This window comes from Octopus sinensis, linkage group LG2 (assembly GCF_006345805.1).
Source record: "Octopus sinensis linkage group LG2, ASM634580v1, whole genome shotgun sequence".
Lineage (NCBI taxonomy): Eukaryota > Metazoa > Mollusca > Cephalopoda > Octopoda > Octopodidae > Octopus > Octopus sinensis.
Window position 1 is genome coordinate 85,011,016 of NC_042998.1, and position 22,500 is coordinate 85,033,515.

The 22,500-nt window shown below is 41.2% G+C and overlaps 1 protein-coding gene across 1 annotated transcript in view; it reads left to right on the forward strand.

Annotated features, from left to right (window-relative positions):
* The window catches only part of LOC115232228 (uncharacterized protein PF11_0207), a 171,933-nt gene that overhangs the window by 41,284 nt on the left and 108,149 nt on the right, over nucleotides 1–22,500 (forward strand). The window contains exon 2 of the mRNA XM_036514907.1: nucleotides 15,725–15,771. Within this exon, the coding sequence (XP_036370800.1) occupies nucleotides 15,762–15,771 (10 nt within the window). The 5' untranslated portion in view covers nucleotides 15,725–15,761. The remainder of the gene's footprint in view (nucleotides 1–15,724; nucleotides 15,772–22,500) is intronic.

A 22,500-nucleotide genomic window follows, 5' to 3' on the forward strand; every position in this document is an offset into this window, starting at 1 on the left:
GGAGCATAATTATTCTCAAATGTCATTGCCTTTGCAATGCTATTGAGAATTTCACCAATTTGAGATAATCACAATAGATTCATTAATTGAACTCTAGTATTATTAGCTGGAACTAAACACCTTGTGGTCTTTAGTTACAGCTCTTATATATTACGTGTTCAAATCCCACAGAGTTAACTATGCTTTTCATTTTACCAGGGCCAATAACATAATGTATCAGTCAAATGTTGGCAGGGTGGGATTGATATTATCAGATAGTCCCTCCTTCCAAAATTTTAAAACCTAGCGTTTATATTAGAAATAATCTTTTGTACTCTAGGTACAAGGCCCGGAATTTTTGGGGAGGCGGCCAGTCGATTAGATTCACCCCAGTATGCAAATGGTACTTAATTTATCGATCCCGAAAGTGTGAAATGCAAAGTCGATCCCGGCGGAATTTGAACTCAGAACGCTTAACGACATTTTGTCCGTCTTTATGTTCTGAGTTCAAATTACACCGAAGTCGACTTCGCCTTTCATCCTTTTGGGGTTGAGCACTGGGGTTAAATGCAATCGACTTAATCCTTCCCCCGAAACTGCAGGGAATTGTGCCTGTCAGAAGCGTTAGAGCGTCGAGCAAAATGCTTAGCGGTATTTCTTTCGGTTCACCGACGTCAACTTTGCATGTCACCTTTCAGCATCGATAAAATAAAGTACCATTTGAGCACTGCTTTTGATGTAAGTGGCCTTCCCCGGCTTCCCACAAAATTGCTGGCTTTGTGCCAAAATTAGAAAGAATTACTGATAAAATTAAGGCGGTGAGCTGGCGGGATCGTTAACGGATTGGAAAAAATGCTTAGCGGCGTTTCTTCCGGTTCTTTACCATTCTGAGTTCAAATCCCGCCGAGGTCAACTTTTGAGGGCAATAAAATGAATTACCAGTCAAGTGCTAGGTTAATCGACTGTCACCCTTCTTCTTAAAACTGTTGGCTTGGTTCCACAAATTCAAAGCAATTATAATTATTTTGCTTCTTTTTTGCGATGGCAATTCGCTATGACTCAGTCGCAGTATGTTGGTTTATTTGCTCTTTTCGCTAAGTAGGCACACAGCCTCAGATTTTAAAGGGTGCAAGGTGAAATAGATTGTGTGACGTTCATAAAGGTTTTTTAAAGTATATTAGTAATAAAAGAGAAGCAAAGTAGCTACAACCGCCAACTGAAAATGTGTCGCAGACTTCATTACGCATAGCGAGTGTAGATACAACCCTGGGGTGCAGATCTCTAAATGGTCAATCGACAAACTAAAAATAGCAGCCAGGTTTTCCTCAAATCACACCCTCCTGCCCATAAACAAACCAGGACACATTGAATAGTGGAGTCTTATATGTATGTATGTATGTATGTATGTATGTATGTATGTATGTATGTATGTATTTATGTGTGCATGTATCTATGTCTGCTTTTTCCTATATATATATTCGCACGCACACACACACACACACACACATACACACACACAACACACACACACACACACACACACACACACACACACACATGTGGAGGCGCAATGGCCCAGTGGTTGAGGCAGCGAACTCGCGGTCGTAGGATCGCTGTTTCGATTCCCAGACCGGGCGTTGTGAGTGTTTATTGAGCGAAAACACCTAAAGCTCCAACAAGGCTCCGGCAGGGAGTGATGGCGATCCCTGCTGTACTCTTTCCCCACAACTTTCTCTCACTCTTTCTTCTGTTGGTCTGCTCGCTTAGCCAGCGGGGTGGCGTCATTTGAAGGCTGAAACAATGCGAAGTGCATTGTGACCAGCGATGTGTAGCAACATCTGATAGCCTGGTCGGTCATGGATGTGACCTCGTGTGTACCGTTGGCGATTTTTTTCCTCTGTCTTCCCTTCTCTGGATCTTTACTTCTCCTATGTTTCCGATGAAGAGCTCCGCTCGAAACGTTAAACCCTCCTTCTTTCCTTCTTTCCTGAGCGTCCAATAATACTATATTTGTATCACGTCCTCGCGTTGTTGTGTTTTTTTGTGCTTTCTTGTTTGGATTAACTTTATTTATATATATATATATATATATATATATATATAATATATATATATATATATATATATATATCATCCTGGGTGTTTCGCCCTCCTGAGCGAAACACCCAGGATGTGACAGCTTGTGGGAGAGGGAGATGTACCGGAACTTGGCTGGTACTCATTTACAGCTTAGTAAACAGAAGCAACGTAAAACGAAGTGCCATTTTAAAGGACGCAACGCACAACGTGATTCAGGAATCGAACCTTGTAACTGTGAGGTCAACATCCTAACTCATTAAGCCACGCACCTAGATACGCTGTCTAAAATTAAAACTGAATGATCACAGCATAAACGCCTTTGATTAATATGTCAGCTCGATCAGGGCTGACGTGTGGCTAAAACAGCAATAGCAATAATTGCTTTTCTTGTACAGACATTTTACAGGCGTCTCAGCAAAAAATCGAGATGAGATAGTTCAATTGTACTGAATCTTGATTTAAGCTTACATGTTGCACAACACAAAATGAATATGTAGTTTGCGTATGCACCATTTGCCAGCGTTACCGATTCACTACGCCGTTCTGACATGGCATGAAAAGCATCATAGTCGTCGCTTATAAAGGAATATAACCTGCTTTCGTTAATTATCTTTCAGGTGTGCATATTTTGTACCGATCAAACGAAGATACCTTATCGGCCTGTCTACTTCCGATCCAGTCGAATACTGACGATGTGATAATTAGAAGAAAGAAGGCTGTACCAGCACTTGGCTGGTATTCATTTTTAGCTGAGCAAACTCGAACAGTGAAATGAAGTGTCTTGCTCAAGGACAGAACGCACAGCCCGTCTACGACCTAACGATCATGAGCTCAACACCTTAACTATGCACAGCACTATTGATTGCTGAAACATGATTATAACTGAACTATGAGCGTTACAAAAATGTAATTTTAGAATCCATGATTTAGGGCAGTTGTTGTCCAGGAAATTTAACATTGAAATACTAGTCCGCCATTGATACTGTATATGAATCTATGAATATCTTTGCCCATAAAAGTTTTTTTATTTTGTTTATATTTACAGTATAACGTTTATTGTGTTGGTGTTATATTTATAGCTTGTATTATGATTACACTGCAAAGTTAACCTTTCAACTCTATTTATCTGTTGTGTGTCATTGTTATCTTGGAATAAATTCTAAAGGGTAGAAAATACGGTTATAAAAATTGTGTTTGTAATACTAATACAACTGCATAAATAAAGACAAAGATTATTGTTTGCGTCAAGTGCACGTTGCTTTGATATATAATAATGCACACAACACACACACAAGTTTTATATGTATGTATGTGTGTATGTATGTATGTATGTATGTATCTATCTATCTATTTATCTATATATATAATTGTGTGTTGAGTTGAGAAGCATACAATATTACAATTTGTTTCACTGTTCAGATTTGAAAAGAAACATTTCATACACGCACACACATATATACTACAACCGTACATAAATTCATTCATACAAACATGAACGTGTGTGAAGGTGAATGTGTGTGTGTATGCGCGTGTGCATGCGTACGTATGTGTAAGCAGAATGTCTTGTGACAAGCAATATTCTTTGTCTTTATTGATGCAGTCGTTAGGTAGTTATGTAGAGTATAAGGAAATTGAGTGTGGACCAATAATTACCACACCGCACATAAACAGAGCCTCAAATTTGTAAATACCATGAAAGCAACAAACAGATAACTCAGGACAGTGTTAGAGTTGCTTTATAGTATTGAGTTGTCGTGCCGATTTCTAAAGGAAAGAAAAAGGTCAATAAATACTTGCCATTACATTTTTGATTAACCAAATATAAACCATTTTGTTGCACAATGCGTCTTCATCTTTCCTTTGACTTGAAAATACCCTCTTCCCACAATTGAGGTGACTTCATGGCAAAGAATTCATCAAGGTATCTTTTTACGTCATCTAAGGAATAAAAAATTTTACCATTAAGACTATTCTGCAGAGACCTGAATAAGTGGAAATCCGAAAGAGAAATATCTGGTGAATATGGAGGTGGGGGGTAACACATCCCAGCCGAGGTGCAGCAATTTTTTATCTCGTTCCCAAAGCACCAAGTGTCGAAAATGAACTTTCTTATCTTCCATTTTAAAGGGTTACAGAATTAACACAGGTCATAGGAACATAAACCTTCTTCCACGAAAAGACAGTTTAAGCTGTGCTCTAAATGGGGGTGTAGTAAAATCCTATTTTATGGACTCGACCATGTTCTAAAATAAATCGAAAGGTAAGCTACTATAAATCGGCACGAACTTTCCGGACAACCCAATATTTACGTTCTGAGTTTAAATCTCACCGATACTAACTTTCCCTTTCATCCATGCGGGATCGATAAAATGCGCTTTTTAAAGTTATCCCTACAGATTTTCTGTTGAACCTAGAGCCAACATGGGAAGTTAAAACGTTTCGTATACGAATACGTCTATGTAAACAATGCAATCGAAGAAAGAAAACTAGGTAATGGGAGGTTTTTTCCCCTTCTTCAGCACCACATCCAAACCATTGACCATCTACGAACACATTGCTTAAATAGCTGGCAAATATAACGGTGTGACACAATTAGATACACCAATTTTATATATTGAACACATTCCTGGCAACTGGTACGTACATATTAATTGCTTGTAGAGACACCGTATTTCATTATGCAATCATAATACACCACCATGGTAGTATATCACGGTTGCATAACGAAATACAGTCTCCCTACAAGCAATTAATCGATAAAATACGGTATCAATCAAGTACTGGAACTGATATGATCGACTAAACTTTTTCCCCCAATTTGCTCGCTTTGATGGATCGGTAGAATCGTTAGAACATTGAGAAAATTGCTTTACTGCATTTCTTCTGGCTCTTAACGCTCTGCCTTTAATCTTTTCAAGGTCGATAAACTCAACTAAAATTACTGACTTTGTGCCAAATTTTGAACAACAACAACAACAACAACAATAATAATAATAATAATAATAATAATAATAATAATAATAATAATAATAATAATAATAACAACAATAATAATAATAATAATAATAATAATTATTATTATTATTATTATTATTATTATTATTATTATTCAGTAGTTTTATTTTTATATCGTGCTTTCACTTCACTACCGAGCGCGGCTCTGTGTATCTTGGGTATGTGCTGTGATTTGCTGTGATACTCTGATGGTTACTGTATTGAAAGTGTTTTGCGTAGGATGTGTGCAGTGCCCAGTAGTGCAATTTTCTGTATGTTATATATATTTGTAAGTCCTGGTGTTTTTGTTATGTATTGTTATGTATTTGTCTGAATATTTTTTTATCATACCTAATGCGCCAACTACGATAGGAATTGTTTCTGTTTTTAGATTCTACATTCGAGTTACCTCTGTTTCCAGGTTTTTGTATTTTGAAAGTTTCTCCATTTCTTTTAGAAAAACGTTGTCATCTGCTGGTATTGATAAATCAATCAGGAAGAATTTTTTTCTTCATGATCTCTGACAACTAAATCTGGCCTATTGGCTTTAATCTCTCTATATGTGTGTATTGGCATATCCCAGAGTATGACTATTCATCTGATAAGTGTACACTAGGCACATGCATCACAACCATATGTGCGCGATATGGTGATCTCATATAAAGATAAACAGCACATGAGCTTGCAGGTGGGGCCCAGTTAGAATTTTCTTCTGGTCGAGTAGCCCATCCCGCTCAAAAGGTCCCTGAATAAGGATTGTTTGAGGATACTGAACGAACCACCTATGTTTCCAAAGGTGAATTATCCAAGTCTCTAAGAATTCCTTTTGACACACGGCTGTGATGCTCCCCCACTACTTCTGCTCGTGATCAGAGATGCACATATCATCACCCACTAAGGGACATGCTCAAATGGTTATGGTCAAACAACTGACAAGCAAATCTCTGGTATTGGGCAGAATATTTGCAGTAGCCCTATTATCATCATCATTTATTATTATTATTATTATTATTATTTATTATTATTATTATTATATTATTATTATTATTCTTTCTTTCCGAGACGACGGACGTGCGTAAAACAGCTCCGTAAGTTTTGTGCCAATTTGATTGGTAATTTCTCTAAAAGTTTTTACATTTTTCGATATTCGTGTGGCCAAGCCGACTAACTTCTTGCAGAGCTAGTTGGTTAGGCAAAATTTTACCCCATTGGGGGTAAAATCACTGTTTAAAATATTGACATTTGCATTTTATTTCAATTACACATTTAAAAAAAAAATGGCTATGAAAAGAGCAGTTAGCTCCTCTTTTCTTGTAGCATCACACCCTCCACACGAAAACATTTCATTAGCGGCTCCAAACCGCCCATTTCGTGCCTTAAAAGGCAAAGAAAAATCTTCGATAGAACATGTCATTCCAAAAAAGAATGAAAATGAAAACGAAGGCGTCATTTTTGACGTCTTCGAAGATTTCTCTCCTCTCCCCTCTACAAGCGTCCCAGTAGTGGAAAAAGAGGGAAAAAAGACAGTTGCAAAGCAAAGCAACAAAGATGGCGTCGCCTTGGACGTCAATCAAAATTTTCTTTCTCTTCCTTCCGTGAGTGCAACAGTAGGGGAAAAAGAAGAAAAGAAAATAACTAGCAACATACCGACAACACCACCAGTAACAACACAACAAGCCACCATAGCAATTTTGCTTCCATCACAAAACAAAACACAGAGCAAATTGAAATTACATTTGACGAAATAAAATCTGCAAATGGGCTGTTGAGAAAAGAGGGGAACAGTGTCTTCCTCAATACACCTCAACAACTCATAAACGAAACAAAAAAAACTGTAATTTATAAAGCTTTCGATAAGAAAAACAAAAAAATAACTAATGCAACACCCCAACAATTGGAAATGGCTCTTAAACCCATATGGGCCAAAAAGAGCTATGTCACAAGAGGGAAGCGTTACGGGACGGTGGAGGTTCGCTTCCCAACGAAAGACGATGCAAGGGCGCATGCCATTTCGCCCTTGCAAAATGAAAATTTCTTTCTGGTCCCATCATACCTTGAGCGGAAAGTACAAAAATTTAAAATTGATATAATACCCCCCGAACTCAGTATATCATGACTGGTGGCGGCTGCCCTCTATGACATAGAGGACACTGCCACTATTCTAGATGTTCGAAGGGTAAGAGAGAAGAACTGGTCAGGTATGGGTATTCAACTGCTGGTACAAATCCAGCAGGAAAACATTAATGCCATACCTGACTCAGTCATTTTACTAGACGGAACCAGGCTGCACGTTACTGTAGAGGGGCGAAAGCCAAAATGTTACCTCTGCAGTAGCGAAAACCACCTGAAGAAGGACTGCCCCATTCACAAAAAAAAGAATGGAGGCATACGACAAGAGGCAGCAGCAGCATCAACAACAACAACAACAACAGCACGAAACACCAAAGGCTGCAACACCACCAACACCATCACCACCACCACGACAAACGACACCACCTCCAACAACAACCACCAAACCAACACCAACCCCAACACCAAGAAAAACGACAACAAAAAAACAAGGAGAAACACCACAACCATCACCAATAGACACAGCAACACCACCGCTACCAGCAGAACTAACAAAAATCTTTCGCCCTGCTGATGAAGCGGACCCGATAGCCATCCCCTTTCCGGATCTGAACAGCTCGGATTGTGCGAGCACTGATACCGAGAAAGGGGAATGGCACACAGTGCCTCCAAAGAAGAAAAGGAGGAAAAAACAAAAGGACACACAGGGGAAGCACGGGTTTGGATGGTCTGCCCTACGAGCTTTACACTTCAATGCCAAACTTGTTTGCGGGCCTGTTGGCAAACGTCTACTGCAACTGGCAGCAAAACGGGAGAATTCCTGCTTTTGTCTGTCGAGGGGTGGTGGCTTTGCTAAAAAGGACCCAAACAAGGGGGACATTATAGGGAATTTTCGGCCCATCACTCTGCTCAATGCAGAGTTGAAGATTTTGGTCAAGGTGCTAGCCAAGAGATTGGCGCTTGTCGTGGACAAGCTGGTTGGCAAGACGCAGACATGCGCCGTGCCGACCAGGTCGATACACGACAACCTCCATCTCATGCGCTACATCATAGAGAGGGTGGGTAACGACGCTGGCGCGGGTGGGGCTTTGATCAACTTAGATCAGAGTAAAGCCTTCGATAGGGTCGACCATCGGTACCTGGCAGCTGTTCTCAAGGCAGCCGGCTTCGGTTCAGTCTTCCGCGGGTAGATCGCTGCTTTTTACAGCAACATCTGCTCGGTGATACGGGTGAACGGTCACCTTTCGGAACCGTTTGACATCTCGCGTTCGGTCTGCCAAGGATGCCCTCTCTCCTCCCTCTTGTACATATTGACTCTCGAACCCATTACTGCGCAAGTTGGAGGCTTTGTGGGGTATCACGCGCGATCTAGGAGGCGGAAACAGCGTGTCTGCCTATGCCGACGACGTCACCGTGATGGTGTCGAGCCATAGGCATATTGGCCTGATTGGCGAGACACTAAACGAGTACGAAGCGGTGACAGGGGCAAAGATTAACGCGGAAAAGTCTGTGGGCTTGCTACTGGGCACCTGGAGAGGCAAGCCCATGCCGTCCAACAGCGTTGTAGGGCGCTGGACAGACGGACCCGTTAAACTGCTCGGGGTCTGGTTCGGTCCGACCCTCTAGGTGGATAAAAACTGGGAAGAAGTGACGAGCAGGGTGGCACATCTCACTCAGAAATGGGCCGAGAGGAAGCTGTCCCTGAAAGGTCGAGCGGAGGTGGCGAATGCATACATCGCATCCGTCATCTATTACAGCTTGACCGTCGTCCCTTGTCCCAACCGCTGGTTGGCCAAGCTGGTACGCCTGCTCTTCGACTTTTTGTGGAAGGGTCAGGTGCCATTGGTCAGGCGATCCATCTGCTGTCAACGACCGCTGAACGGAGGCCTTGGCATGCCGTGGTTACTGATGCGTAGACATGCGCTCAGGCTGCGACATCTCAAGCGTTTCCTAGACGGTGATCAGGTGTGGTCGTCTTTTGTCAGACGCGACTTTCCGCAGCTCGTCTCTTTGACAGAGCTGCAGACCTGGATCAAACGTAGACCGAGAAAGGGCGCTTGGCACCTCGAGTGCCGTCCAGCTCTCTCCGCCAGGCGGGTAATGCGATCGGTTTTAGTTCCACTCTAGCGTTCTATAGAGGGTTAGTAAAGGAAAAATGCGACGACATTCTCGGGGTAACTCTAGGCGTTGATGATAACGAACTGAGCGGTCTGTTCGGAAGGACTTTCGGGCCGGGGCCAATGGATAATTTCCAGAGGTCGCTCGCCTGGCAGTGCTACCGAGGGGCTCTGCCTGTTCGGGATAAACTCTACTGGCACGGAAGTGCCGTCAGCCGGGCCTGCCCGAGGTGTTGCCAGGACAACGAAACCGTTCTGCACGCACTCGTCCAGTGCCCGAGTATTGCTGAACTATGGGTTTATGTCGAACAGCTACTGTCGCGTATAGGACGGATCCGACTATCAGCCGAATCCATAGTGAAGATTGCTCCGCCGACCTCCTTTAACAAGGAGGGCGAGGCCGTTTTCCTGTGCCTAGTGGCTGTGGCGAAAGAGATTGTATGGTGGACCCGCTTGAAAGGGCTAAAGTCAGACACTTTCCTCTTTGGTCAAGGCCTCATCAACTTTTTCAAGTTTCACTTGAAAAGGAAGATGAGGTTAGAGAGGAGAGTGCTGTCCGATAGCAAGTTTTCTGAAAGGTGGGTGAATTGTGCGAGAATGGCCAGTATAAATGGACCAATTCTCAGGTTTCGCCTGTGATTGAAAAAGGTTTTATAAAAGGAGAAAGGGGCTCTCTACCATCCTTTTGACCAGGCTCCCGTTGGCTTTTATGGGGTTTTTTCCACCAGGAACCTTTCGAAGCGCCTCCCCCTATTGGAGTTTTTCATTGTTATAATCTTTCGTTGTTAAACAGTTTTTACTCGGATTTTTTCAAAAACGGACAAAACGGACAAAACCCTTTGTAACCTTTCGTCCTGTTTTGTCCCTATATGTTTACTAATCATGCGTGTCAGCCCTTGTAGCCAATAAAAAGAATTAATTATTATTATTATTATTATTATTATTATTATTATTATTATTATTATTATTATTATTATTATTTACATCGATGGGATTTTATTGAATGAAGTTACATTTAACAATCGAAATACAACTTTGACCTAAGAGGTTACTAATTCATTTGCGACTGATCTTTCATCCCCACATATATAATGGTGCACTATCATTTAGAAATTGTCTTTGTTGTAATTAAAGAATAATTTAATCGCGAAAGAGCAGTGTCCATGTCCTTCTCAGCCCACCGAAGACCGGTGAGATTGATATCATTCATGGGCTCATGGTCCACTGAAACTCATGTAAGTTGACGGCTGCAGGAAAAGACGTGAGCACAGAGGATTATTTGCTGATAAACAACATTCCGAAGGGGTAGAAGTGGTGGATGTGGTGGTTTGTCCTCTGATTTAAAGGTTGGTCACAAGATGGAGATGAGAGGGAGAAGAAAGACAAATGAACCGGTCGTATATCAGTGAAGGTAGCTTGAGACCAGTCACTCTAGAGAAGCAGAAGCCATTGTATTACAATTATTTTACATTTCAGTGTTTTTTGTCTGCGAAGTGCAAATACTCTTGATGTGCATATATATATATATATATATATATATATATATAATATATATATATATATATAATATATATTGTATAAAGGGCATTATTACACATAAATGCCTCACACTAGGAGGGACAAAGTCATTACTACCAAAAATTATAATTTTTGGTAGTAATGACTTTGTCCCTCCTAGTGTGAGGCATTTATGTGTAATAATGCCCTTTATACAATATAGATATAATTAATTTGTTCAAAAGAAAAAATTATTTTCGGATTCTTTTCTTTATGAGGTTTTCACGCTAGCTACCCGATAATTTCTTGTTAAGATCCCTTATTAAGAGATTATCCTTAATTGTTAAACTTATATATATATATATATATTATATATATGTATATATATATTATAATATATATATATAATATATAATTATATATATAATATATTATATATATATATATAGGTATATGTATATGTATATATATATATGTATATATATTATTATATATATATATATATATATATATATATATATATATATATATATATATATATATATTATATATAATATATATATATATATATATATATATATATATATATATATATATATATATATATCTATATATATATATATATATATATATATATATATATGTGTGTGTGTGTGTGTGTGTGTGAAGGCGCAATGGCCTAGTGGTTAGGGCAGCGGACTCGCGGTCGCAGGATCGCGGTTTCGATTCCCAGACCGGGCGTTGTGAGTGTTTATTGAGCGAAAACACCTAAAAGCTCCACGATGCTCCGGCAGGGGGTGGTGATCCCTGCTGTACTCTTTCACCACTCTTTCTCCCACTCTTTCTTCTGTTGGCCTGCTCGCTTAGCCAGCGGGGTGGCGTCATTCGAAGGCTAAAACAATGCGAACGCATTGTGACCAGCGATGTGTAACAACATCTGATAGTCTGGTCGGTCACGTGATCACGTGAAATATATATATATATATATATATATATATATATATATATGTATGTATGTATGTATGTATATATGTAGGTATTTATTAGAGGTGTTTAAAACCTCTAAGGAATGGTTAAATCCAAAGGCGCTCCTGGTGATTACCTGCGCAGGTACAGTCCTTAATTAAATTAATGGCTTACTAGCGCAAACGACCAACCTCTTCCTGTTATTTTTCCTCCATTTTCTTCTTGCATATATATATGTATGTGCATAAAATATATAATGTGTCAGTATATGTACATATTTGTGTGTGTGTGTGCGTGCTTGTGCGCGCGTATATGTTTGTTTTTGTGTCTGCGATTTGTGTAAGGTTAAAAAACATAAAAAGAACAGTGAAATCTAAGGTTTGAGAAATGTAGCACTAGTTTTACTGCTAAAGTTCAAATGAGAGTGCCTTAACGTTTCGGGCGTTAGATTTTCATCAGAAAAACATAGGGAAATAAGAGCATGCGTAGAGAAAGATAGGAGTGTATAAAAAGAAAAGAAAAATTTTTACAAAATGACAAAACAAAAAATAAAAAGGAAAAGTGGCGTAGTAGGAAAGAATATATGTGCATGTGAGCGCAATGTCTTTTATCTTTGGCATTTCTTGGTGTCAAGTATCTGGCTACATTGTATTTATGTATTCTAAGATGACTGTAATAAGCCTATTTTTGACCCACTAGAACGTTAACATGTTGGAGAAAGGTCACCACTGTAAATATGTTGGGCAGAAATCCCCACTTTAAACAGCGCCAACACTAAAATTTATGAGTGTAATTTATGAGAACCTTGCAGTACTGGGTTCAACTCTCTAGCTACATAACATGAAAAACTGACTTCCACAGTTTCACAACTTGAAGACTAAGACGTCAGTGGTTCTGCCGACACCTAATGACTTATGGAAATTATGACATTTTAATTTTTATTGTTGTTTGTTTAGTTCAGCCCTGATTTAGCAGATCTGTAGTCAAAGGCGTTCCAAAGTGACAATCCAGTCTTTTAATCGAGTAGTATACGTTCAAAACCACATTTTCCTCTTTTAAAACAATGGGCTCTGATTTAAAGAAAATTTTTGCAGTTATGTCTAGCAGTTCGAACGACTGCTTACTAGCATTTGGTTGAGTAGGGTGTTGCTATTTATTAAGACTCCTTTCCGAAATTAGTTTCCTTATTGATTCCATAGTTGTTTTAAAGACTCTCGTGACAGTGAGTTCCATAATGCAGCAAATGATGCGGTTATCAAAACATAGAAGGGTTGCATACATTTCAGATCAGCAAACGGAATTTGAAATCAAGTTGTGAGGTTAACAGCGTTCATAGGACGTCAAAATCAAACGAACAGTCTTGTGTTGCTCAACAAAAAATGCGTATGAATTCATTGGCAATGACGCAGGTGTATTACTAATAAATGGACCACAAAAACCTGTTTCAAAATCACTAGCGTGATATATAGTCTTAATGCAGAACTACCGCGAGTTAGTAATTAAATTCTGTTACCTAGGAAACGTGATCGATACAAAAATTGGGACAGGTAATTCTATAATAATGAAGCTTTGTTGTGGTTGGAAACTATTCAGAATGCTTCTTGCAAATCTGATCAACTAAATGTATTGCCTTACATATTAAATGAGTTAATTGTGAGTTTATGCTTGGAAAGGCATGTTCCATGATAGAGATTTGGAAAAAAAAAGGAAAATATCTAAAAGAATAACTGAAAGAGGAAGAAACTATTTTGACATTAAACATGTAATAGCATAATAATCTTGAAAGATCAAGCCACAGAATAAGCGTCATCCATGAGACAACGAATCAGTTTTAGTAGAATGGCGTTGTGTGGGTTTTAGCCGCCCTGTGCGGTCACTCCCACATCCTTGAATGTAACATCATACCTTCGACACGTATATAAAGTTGCCGCCCTGTGCAGTCCGCATATCCTACGCTACGCCACTGTTTCAACATATAGTTTATTATCTTTTAATCTCATGGTAAATAGTTATTGTCTGTCTTAGATTGAAGTCTTCTTTCTCCAAACAGATCGTTGCTTTTTACTAACGTTTGAAATATAGTAATAGCTGGAACTAGGTGTATGTGCGTGTACAATGAATGTATGTGTATGAAACCACGGTATAATAGTTGAGAAATGGAAATAACAGAAATGAAATAACATGGTTGGATTTTGTGAAAGAGTTAGACACTCAGCGAATAAATGCAAAATAAATTAAGAAACCCAAAGACTCCTTGCAGCAACAAACAATACACATCACCATATTAATTGATTGAAACAATATTCTGAAAAATGGAAGATAACATAGACAGTAGTTGAGATAGTAAATTTATTGGTATAATTTTATGATTTGTTGTTGAGCATCAAGTCAACTCTGAACTAGCAAGCCTATAATGAATAGTCTCCATCTCATCTTTTATTTGTGCATAATTTAGGGTTATATTATTCAATGTTACCTTTCGTTTGTTGAGTCGGAGGTGTGTGGTTCCTAACAAATGCATCTAGCAGTAAATGCCTTGTATATGAACACACAATTCATTGCTGTAAAGAATGAGAGTATTGTAGAATTAATACGTGCTTTCTTAGATTATAATGCTAAGTTCTATGGTTTTAAAAATGGTTAACTGGAAACATTTCCAGTGCTTAGCCTTAAACCAGAGTCTTCCTTTCGTCCAGTCATCATAGTTAGCTTTATCAGTCAGCTCCAAGATTCTGGTTCTCGTTACAGGTTACATACATTAGCTTGTATGTCCTCTAAACTTTCCAACCACAAACTCCCTTAAGCAGATGGATAACTTTTTTGAACTACATTGAACTTTATTACGGAGGTTTCAAAAGTTGACCTCAGGATTTCATTGCTTTTAATTGATATTAATCCCTTAGAATAAAGTCAACGTTGCCGGAACAGGGAAGCATCGAGCTACAATACATTCAAACAGCCAGTTCAGCTTTAAAAGATGTATGATTTAGTAGTTGTTTAGCTCTCAGATTAGCCGTGATCGAACAGACCTGTAATCAAAGGCACTCGAACAATTTTATTCTTCAAGCAAAGTATATCTAGAACTATGTTAAACAATGTGTTTTCTTCTTTATGGAGAAGATAAGGTTTGATTGTTATTACGAGCATATATAGTGACTACTTAGAGCAGTGGTTTTCAACCGTTTTTTCAACCCCTTTGATTCCTGTCTTTTTTTTAACCCTTTTGATTACTGTTTTACTTGGAGGGGGACCCTCATAGCCATTCAATGTCTAAAAATTCCTGTTATATTTTGTAATTCAATATTATTAGGAATTGTATATACTTAAGGCGGCGAGCTAACAGAATCGTTAACACGCCGAGCAAAATGCTTAGCGATATTTCGTCTGTCTTTACGTTCTAGGTTCAAATTCTGCCGAGGTCGACTTTGCCTTTCATCCTTTCGTAGTCGATAAAGTAAGTACCAGTTAATGTCATCGACTTGCTCTATCCCTCGAAATTGCTGGCTTTGTGCCAAATTTTGAAACCATTATCAGGAATTGTATAAAAAATTGTAGAAGCATAAACAATTTATTACACATAAATTTTAACAACAAAATCTTATATGGCCCTCCAAGCGTCATATGGACTCCAGTTAAAAACCATTAACGTAGAGGATGTTTTGTCTGCTTGTAAATATATATATATATATATATATATTATATATATATATATATATATTATATATATATATATATATATATATATATATATATATATATATATTATATATATATATATATATATAATATATATATATATATATATATATGTATGTATGTATGTATGTATGTATGTATGTATGTATGTATGTATGTATGTATGTATGTATGTATTGTTACTGTATTGTACTTGGTTATTTGATCTCTTGTCTCTTTAATTTATATTTGTTTAAAGAGACCATTGTCTTGTATGTTCTTTATTTGTTTCCGTAAATTTATCATTCAATATGTTTAATGATTTTTTTTTATATTTTGAATTCCAGTTTACATATTGGCAGATTAAAACGACATCAATCCAAGATGGGACAAGGTAAGTGTCTTAAAATACATTTCTTTTAGCTTGGCATTATAAAGATCGCTTAAGGCGGCGAACTGCTTAGCGGTATTTCGTCTGTCTTTATGTTCTGGATTCAAATTCCGCCGAGGTCGATTTTGCATTTCATCCTTTCGGGATCGATAAATTAAGTACCAGTTGCGTACTGGGGTCGATTTAATCGACTGGCCCCCTCCCCAAAAAATTTCGGGCCTTGTGCCTAGAGCAGAAAAGATTATACAGGTTGCTAGTTTTATATAAACAGAAATACGGATTCATTGCGGGTAGTGTTTTAAAAACACCGAAGGACTGAAAGTGTACATTGATGCTGACGCAATTAGAAACAAGAACACATTTACATTCAGAGTTCTAAACTTTGATATTATTATAAAGTGAACAGGATGATCCGAGAAAACCTTTAATGCTCTGCTTCAGCAAATAGTATAAGACTAGTAGTTCTTTTATTTCTCAGCTCTTCTCGCTGGACAGCGTTCTACAAACTCCCCTTTTGTATGTTTCAAATAAAAGTCTATTTCCCGCTGTAGTTTATTATCCATGTTTTCTTATGCTATTCTCTCACACTATGTGCTTCTTTCTATGTGTGGACTAATAATACCATCGTGTGAAATTTATACGGAAATTACAAAAGAAAACAAGCACATAGATAATGGTTTAAAACTTTGGCACAAGGTCAGCATATTTTTAAAGTTAAAGGAAATTGGTTACATCGACCCCAGTGCTCACCTGGTACTTATTCTATGAATCCCAAAAGAATGAAAGGCAATGTCCACTTCGGTGACATTTAAACTCAGAAACGTAAAACCGAAGTAAAGTCGCTAAGCATTTTGTCTGGTGTGCGTTAGCTCGTCGCCAAGAACTTCTATAATGAAATTTTATTAAACCCTGGTGCATCATCAGCTCCCTGATAAAACGACGTTAGCAAGTTTCTGTTCCCTGATAAAACAATGTCCTACTCTTATTCTAATCCCGACATTTATTTTTCTTGAAAATGTGTCTAAAATATATGTATCAGATTTAGGTATTTTATTTCATGTAAAAATCATGACCGGTCTAAACATCCAGCACCTCCTTTGTGAGCTCACGTCGATCCCAAGGGGTTACTATTGTCCAGGATAAGAGTTACTGGTATAGACAATGCAAAAGAAAAAGAATTGAATAATTTGCCGTGAGGAACAGACAAATCTAACGTTTCAGACAAGACTCATCATTAAAGAGAGTGGGGAAGGAAGGAAGGTGGAAAGAGAGAGTTGGGGAGGAGAGAGAGGGAGAGAGAGAAAGAAAGAGAGAGAGAGAGAGAGAGAGAGAGAGAGAGAGAGTCAAAAGTTCGATATTCTAACGTTTCTGTCAAGTCAGCAAATATAACTTTAAAAGAAATTGGTTTTATTTCATTTTGCTTTGAGGCAAAATGAAATCAAATCAATTCTGGAAGAGAACAACATGTCACTAGTGTTTATTTCATCGACCCTAGAAAAATGACAGAATCGACTCATGCAGAGTTGACTCTTGACAGAGTTGACACAGCAAGCAGATCGACAAAACTAAATCAATTACGGCATTTAGCTGTTGATTAATTGTTGTTTAACGCCAGGTCAACCATAATTTAACCGAACTATGATCAAAAGCATTCCAATAGTGACCTTTTTAGGAGTATCTAATACCGCATTTTCAAAGATGCCCTTCTCATTCTCTGGACAATGGGTGTCATTTCAGAAAGATTTGATTGTTGTTTCTAACAGGTCGAGTAACCACGTGATCCGTTCATTTAATCGTTTGCTTGCTTATATGGCATTTAGTCTGGAACGTTAGCATGATTACTAAATTCCTATTCTTAGGTCTTTTATTATTTTCCGTCATTTGACTGCGGCCATGCTTGGACACTGCCTTTAGTCGAACAGATCGACCACAGGACTTATTCTTTGTAAACCTAGTACTTATTCTATTGGTCTCTTTTGTCGAAGCGCTATGTTACGTGGCCGTAAACACATCAACATCAGTTGTCAAGCGATGGTGGGGGGACAAACACACACACACGTATATATATGTATACATATATATACGACAAGCTTCTTTCAGTTTTCATGTACCAAATTCACTCACAAGGCTATAGTAGAAGACTCTTGCCCAAGGTGCCACGCAGTGGGACTGAACCGGGAACCATGTGGTTGGTAAGCAAGCTATTTACCACACAGCCACTCCTGAAGATTAATAAAAACAACTTTAAACAAATAAATGCAGGATGTTCAGAGAAGTACAACGACAGAGGACATCTATTAACGGAGTAGAGAATATTTCATTTATTCACGGAATGTGTTTACCATTATATCTATCATCAGATCTGATTCATGCATGATTTTGATAGTTACCAGACCAATAGAATCGCATCCTGAAGCTGTTCGCTGCTGATTTAATATTATACGTTGGTATCACGATCATCCAACACCATCTCAGCGTATTTCACCTTATTAATCTCTATTCATCTAAATGTCACTTCCATATGCGAGAGGTTTTGCGTACATGTATACTTGTGCAAGTGTATGGATATGTTTGCAAATCTTCCTGTGTTTATATCATCAGTATCGCTATTTACCATTCGAAATCCCTCGCTCGTAGTTTTTAAAAAAAATCTCTTTGTAAGTATATTTCCTTTGCTTTATGCTTTATAAGTCCTTTCTTTATTTCTTTATTTAATCAGCTATTCTTTACATTCAGTCATATGTCAGGTCTCCGCTTGGAGCTACTGGTAACATGTAACCCAGTACAACCTGTTACATGGTCGGGTCGTTGGCGACTAAACTGGCAACCCCACCAAGATTTCTTGGTGAGGAGGGTGATTTGGACACCCAGCAGGACTAAAAACAAAACCTGTCAAAGGGCAGAGGAACTCTCTCATGAGTCAATGGCCATCCAAAATCCGGAGTGGAGCCCCTAAGGCGGTTGGATTGCGCCATGCGTGCCACCTTCCGGCAGCTCCTGCATCTTGGTCTACCCCCAGTCGTCTTGACTTTGTCTTGCCACTGGATCCGGCGCACCAGGACGAGAGAGTGAGGCTGATCCTGCGCAAGTCACCCTCACTATAATCCAAGTCACGCGCATGTCACGACATCATGACGCCATGACACCATCCCAAAGTCCTGTGGCGATGGGGAAACGGCGAAGTAGCAGGTGAGGATACACTGGGAGCTGCAGTCGTGAACCCACACACAGGCGGCTCAGGACATGTGGTCGCCCCTCACTGAACTGAGGCAGCAGTGGAGTCCGGTAGCCTCCTGAGTGACCGAGCAGCCCTCTTCAGGATCGCTCTGCTCGCCTCCCCAGCATGAGGACGGGGCTAGAAAAGGTTGCCCTAAACATAGCCTGCCTCACCTCACCCTGGTCAGCAAACCGCGGCTGGCGGGGATCCTTTCCAAGCGGTCGAAACAAAGAAAGAAGAAAACAAACAAAGGTGCTCACTTTCGCAACTTGGAACGTGAGAACTCTGCTTGACAACACCAAAGCGGACAGACCAGAGAGACGAACTGCCCTGGTGGCCAGAGAACTGAGCCGATACAGTGTCGATATTGCAGCACTGAGCGAGACCCGCCTTGCGGACAAAGGCCAGCTGACAGAGACAGGCGGCGGCTACACTTTCTTTTGGAGTGGTCGCAGCAGCGAAGAGCGTCGTGAGGCAGGTGTTGGTTTTGCCATTAAGTCAGTACACGTGCGGAAACTGGAAAGCCCCCCCCCCGAGGGTATCAACGATCGGCTGATGAAGATGCAGCTCCCACTTGGAAACAAGACTAGTGCGACCATCATCAGTGCTTACGCCCCCACCATGACCAACCCTGAAGAAGTTAAGGACAGGTTCTATGAGGAACTCGACTCCCTCATCACGTCAGCCCAGCCTGGGAAGCTCATCCTCCTTGGGGATTTTAACGCCCGTGTCGGGACTGACCACCAAGCCTGGCATCGCGTACTGGGAAAGCAAGAAATCGGAAAGTGCAACAGCAACGGACAGCTCCTCCTGCGTGCGTGTGCCTCTCATGATCTTACCATCGCCAACACCTTGTTCCGTCTGCCAACACGCAACAAGACATCATGGATGCATCCACGCTCCAAACACTGGCATCTGATAGATTACGTCATCGTCAGGGCGAAAGACAGGCGGGACGTGAGACTGGTCAAAGCCATGTGCGGAGCTGACTGCTGGACGGACCATCGCCTCATCATCTCCAGGATGGATTTCAACATCCGACCTAAGAGAAGACCACAGGGTCAGAAAGTGACGAGGAAGCTTAACATCACGAAATTAAGGAACCAGCTGACTGCACAAGATCTCCAGTCACGTATGGACAGTAAGCTGTTGGACATTCGGAGTGACCAGTCCAGCATCGATGAGCAGTGGGAATCATTCAGGGACACGGTTCATTCCATCGCCCTTGAAACTCTGGGCCAAATTACGAGGAACCACCAGGACTGGTTCGACGAAAACGACCAGGAAATCCAAAAGCTCCTGGAAGAGAAACGCCGTCTGCTGCGGGCTCACCAAAATGACACCACCTGCACGGCAAAGAAGGCCGCTTTCAACAACATTCGCAGCACAGTCCAGGCTAAACTCCGCCTCATGCAAGACGCATGGTTAAGCGCCAAGGCGGATGAGATTCAGGGATACGCAGACAAACACGACACCAAGAAATTCTACGAGGCGCTGAAAGCTGTCTATGGACCGCAGTTCTCCTTTGGATCAACCCCCCTGCTCAGCTCAGATGGAACCTCACTCCTGACTAACAAGAGGCTGATCCTGGAGAGATGGGCGGAGCACTTCAACATCGTGCTCAACCGACCAGCCCAGATCAACGAGGAAGCCATCGCACGACTCCCCCAAGTGCCGACAAACCACGAGTTGGCTGTTCCCCCTGCAGTCGGGGAGTGAGCAGAGCCATCAAAAAAATGTCCACCGGCAAAGCTCCAGGCTCTGACGCCATCCTGCAGAGGTGTTCAAGTCGGGCGGCCCCACCATGATCAGTCAGCTCACCAGCTTGTTCCAGTCGATGTGGGACAGGGAACAACTCCCTCAAGATTTCCGGGATGCAACAATCGTCCACATTTATAAGCGGAAAGGAGATCGGCAGTCCTGCGACAACCACCGAGGTATTTCCCTCTTGTCCATAGCAGGCAAGATCCTGGCCCGGGTCCTGCTTGACCGCCTTCTGGAACACTTGGAGCAAGGACTTCTCCCTGAGAGCCAGTGTGGCTTCCGTGCGGGTCGAGAGACCACTGACATGATATTCGCCGCCCGCCAGCTCCAGGAGAAATGCATGGAGCAGCACCTTGACCTCTGCATGACCTTTGTTGACCTCACCAAGGCCTTTGATACAGTCAGTCGGGAGGGACTATGGAGGGTCATGGGAAAATTTGGTTGCCCCAGCAAATTTATTGCAATTGTCCGCCAGTTCCACGACGGAATGACAGCCAGAATCCTTGAGGACGGCGACTCATCTGAAGCCTTCCAGGTGACCAACGGAGAAAGGCAGGGCTGTGTCCTGGCCCCAACACTGTTCAGCATCATGTTCTCGGCAATGATGTCCGACGCCTTTAGGGACTGCAAGTCCGGTATCAACATCAAGTACAGGACAGACGGGAAACTTTTCAACTCCAGGAGATTGCAGGCTGTCACAAAGGTGAGGGAGACAGTCGTCAGAGACTTTCTCTTTGCTGACGACTGCGCCCTTAATGCAATCGATGAGCAGGAGATGCAGCTCGAGATGGACAGGTTCTCATCAGCCTGTGACAACTTCGGTCTCACCATCAGTGCAAAGAAAACCGAAGTGATGTTTCAGCCAGCCCCCGGCAAACAATACCATGAGCCTCAGATAAGGGTGAACGGACGGATCTTACGAGTGGTGGAAAACTTCACCTACCTGGGCAGCACTCTCTCCTGCAATGCCAACATAGATGCTGAAACCATCAACAGAATCTCCAAGGCAAGCAGCGCGTTTGGGAGACTGCGAAAGAAAGTCTGGGAGCAGAGAGGAATCAGCCTCAACACCAAGCTGAAAGTCTACCGGGCAGTCGTGCTTACCACTCTACTATACGGCTGCGAGACGTGGACTGCTTACCGAAGGCACGAGCGCCAGATAAACCACTTCCATCTCAGGTGTCTTCGGAATCTCCTTCACATCCGCTGGCAGGACAAAGTCCCAGACACGGAAGTTCTGAAGCAGGCAGATCTCCCTAGCACCATCACAATCATGCGCAAGGCCCAGCTGAGATGGGCGGGCCACGTCTCCCGCATGTCCGACACTCGCATCCCAAAACAGCTCTTCTACGGTGAACTCGGCCAGGGCAGGCGCAAAGTCGGAGGGCAGAAAAAGCGCTACAAGGATAGTCTCAAGGTCTCTCTCAAAGACTTCTCCATCGGAACAGAGACCTGGGAGACACTTGCTGCCAACCGCTCATCCTGGCGCAGCGCAATCACCGTGGGAGCAGGGACTGCCGAGGAGGGACGGATTCGGTCAGCGGAGCAGAAACGTCAGATGCGTAAAGTCAGAGCCGCCTGCACCAGTAGCACTGCCCCTACCCACTTCTGCCCCACCTGTGGGAGGGGCTTCCTTGCCCGGATTGGCCTCACCAGCCACCTCCGGTCTCATGGCGGCAGTTCCATCAGATGATGTCAGTTGGTCATCTTCGAACCGAAGGATGAACATCATGACATTCAGTCAAAGCTTT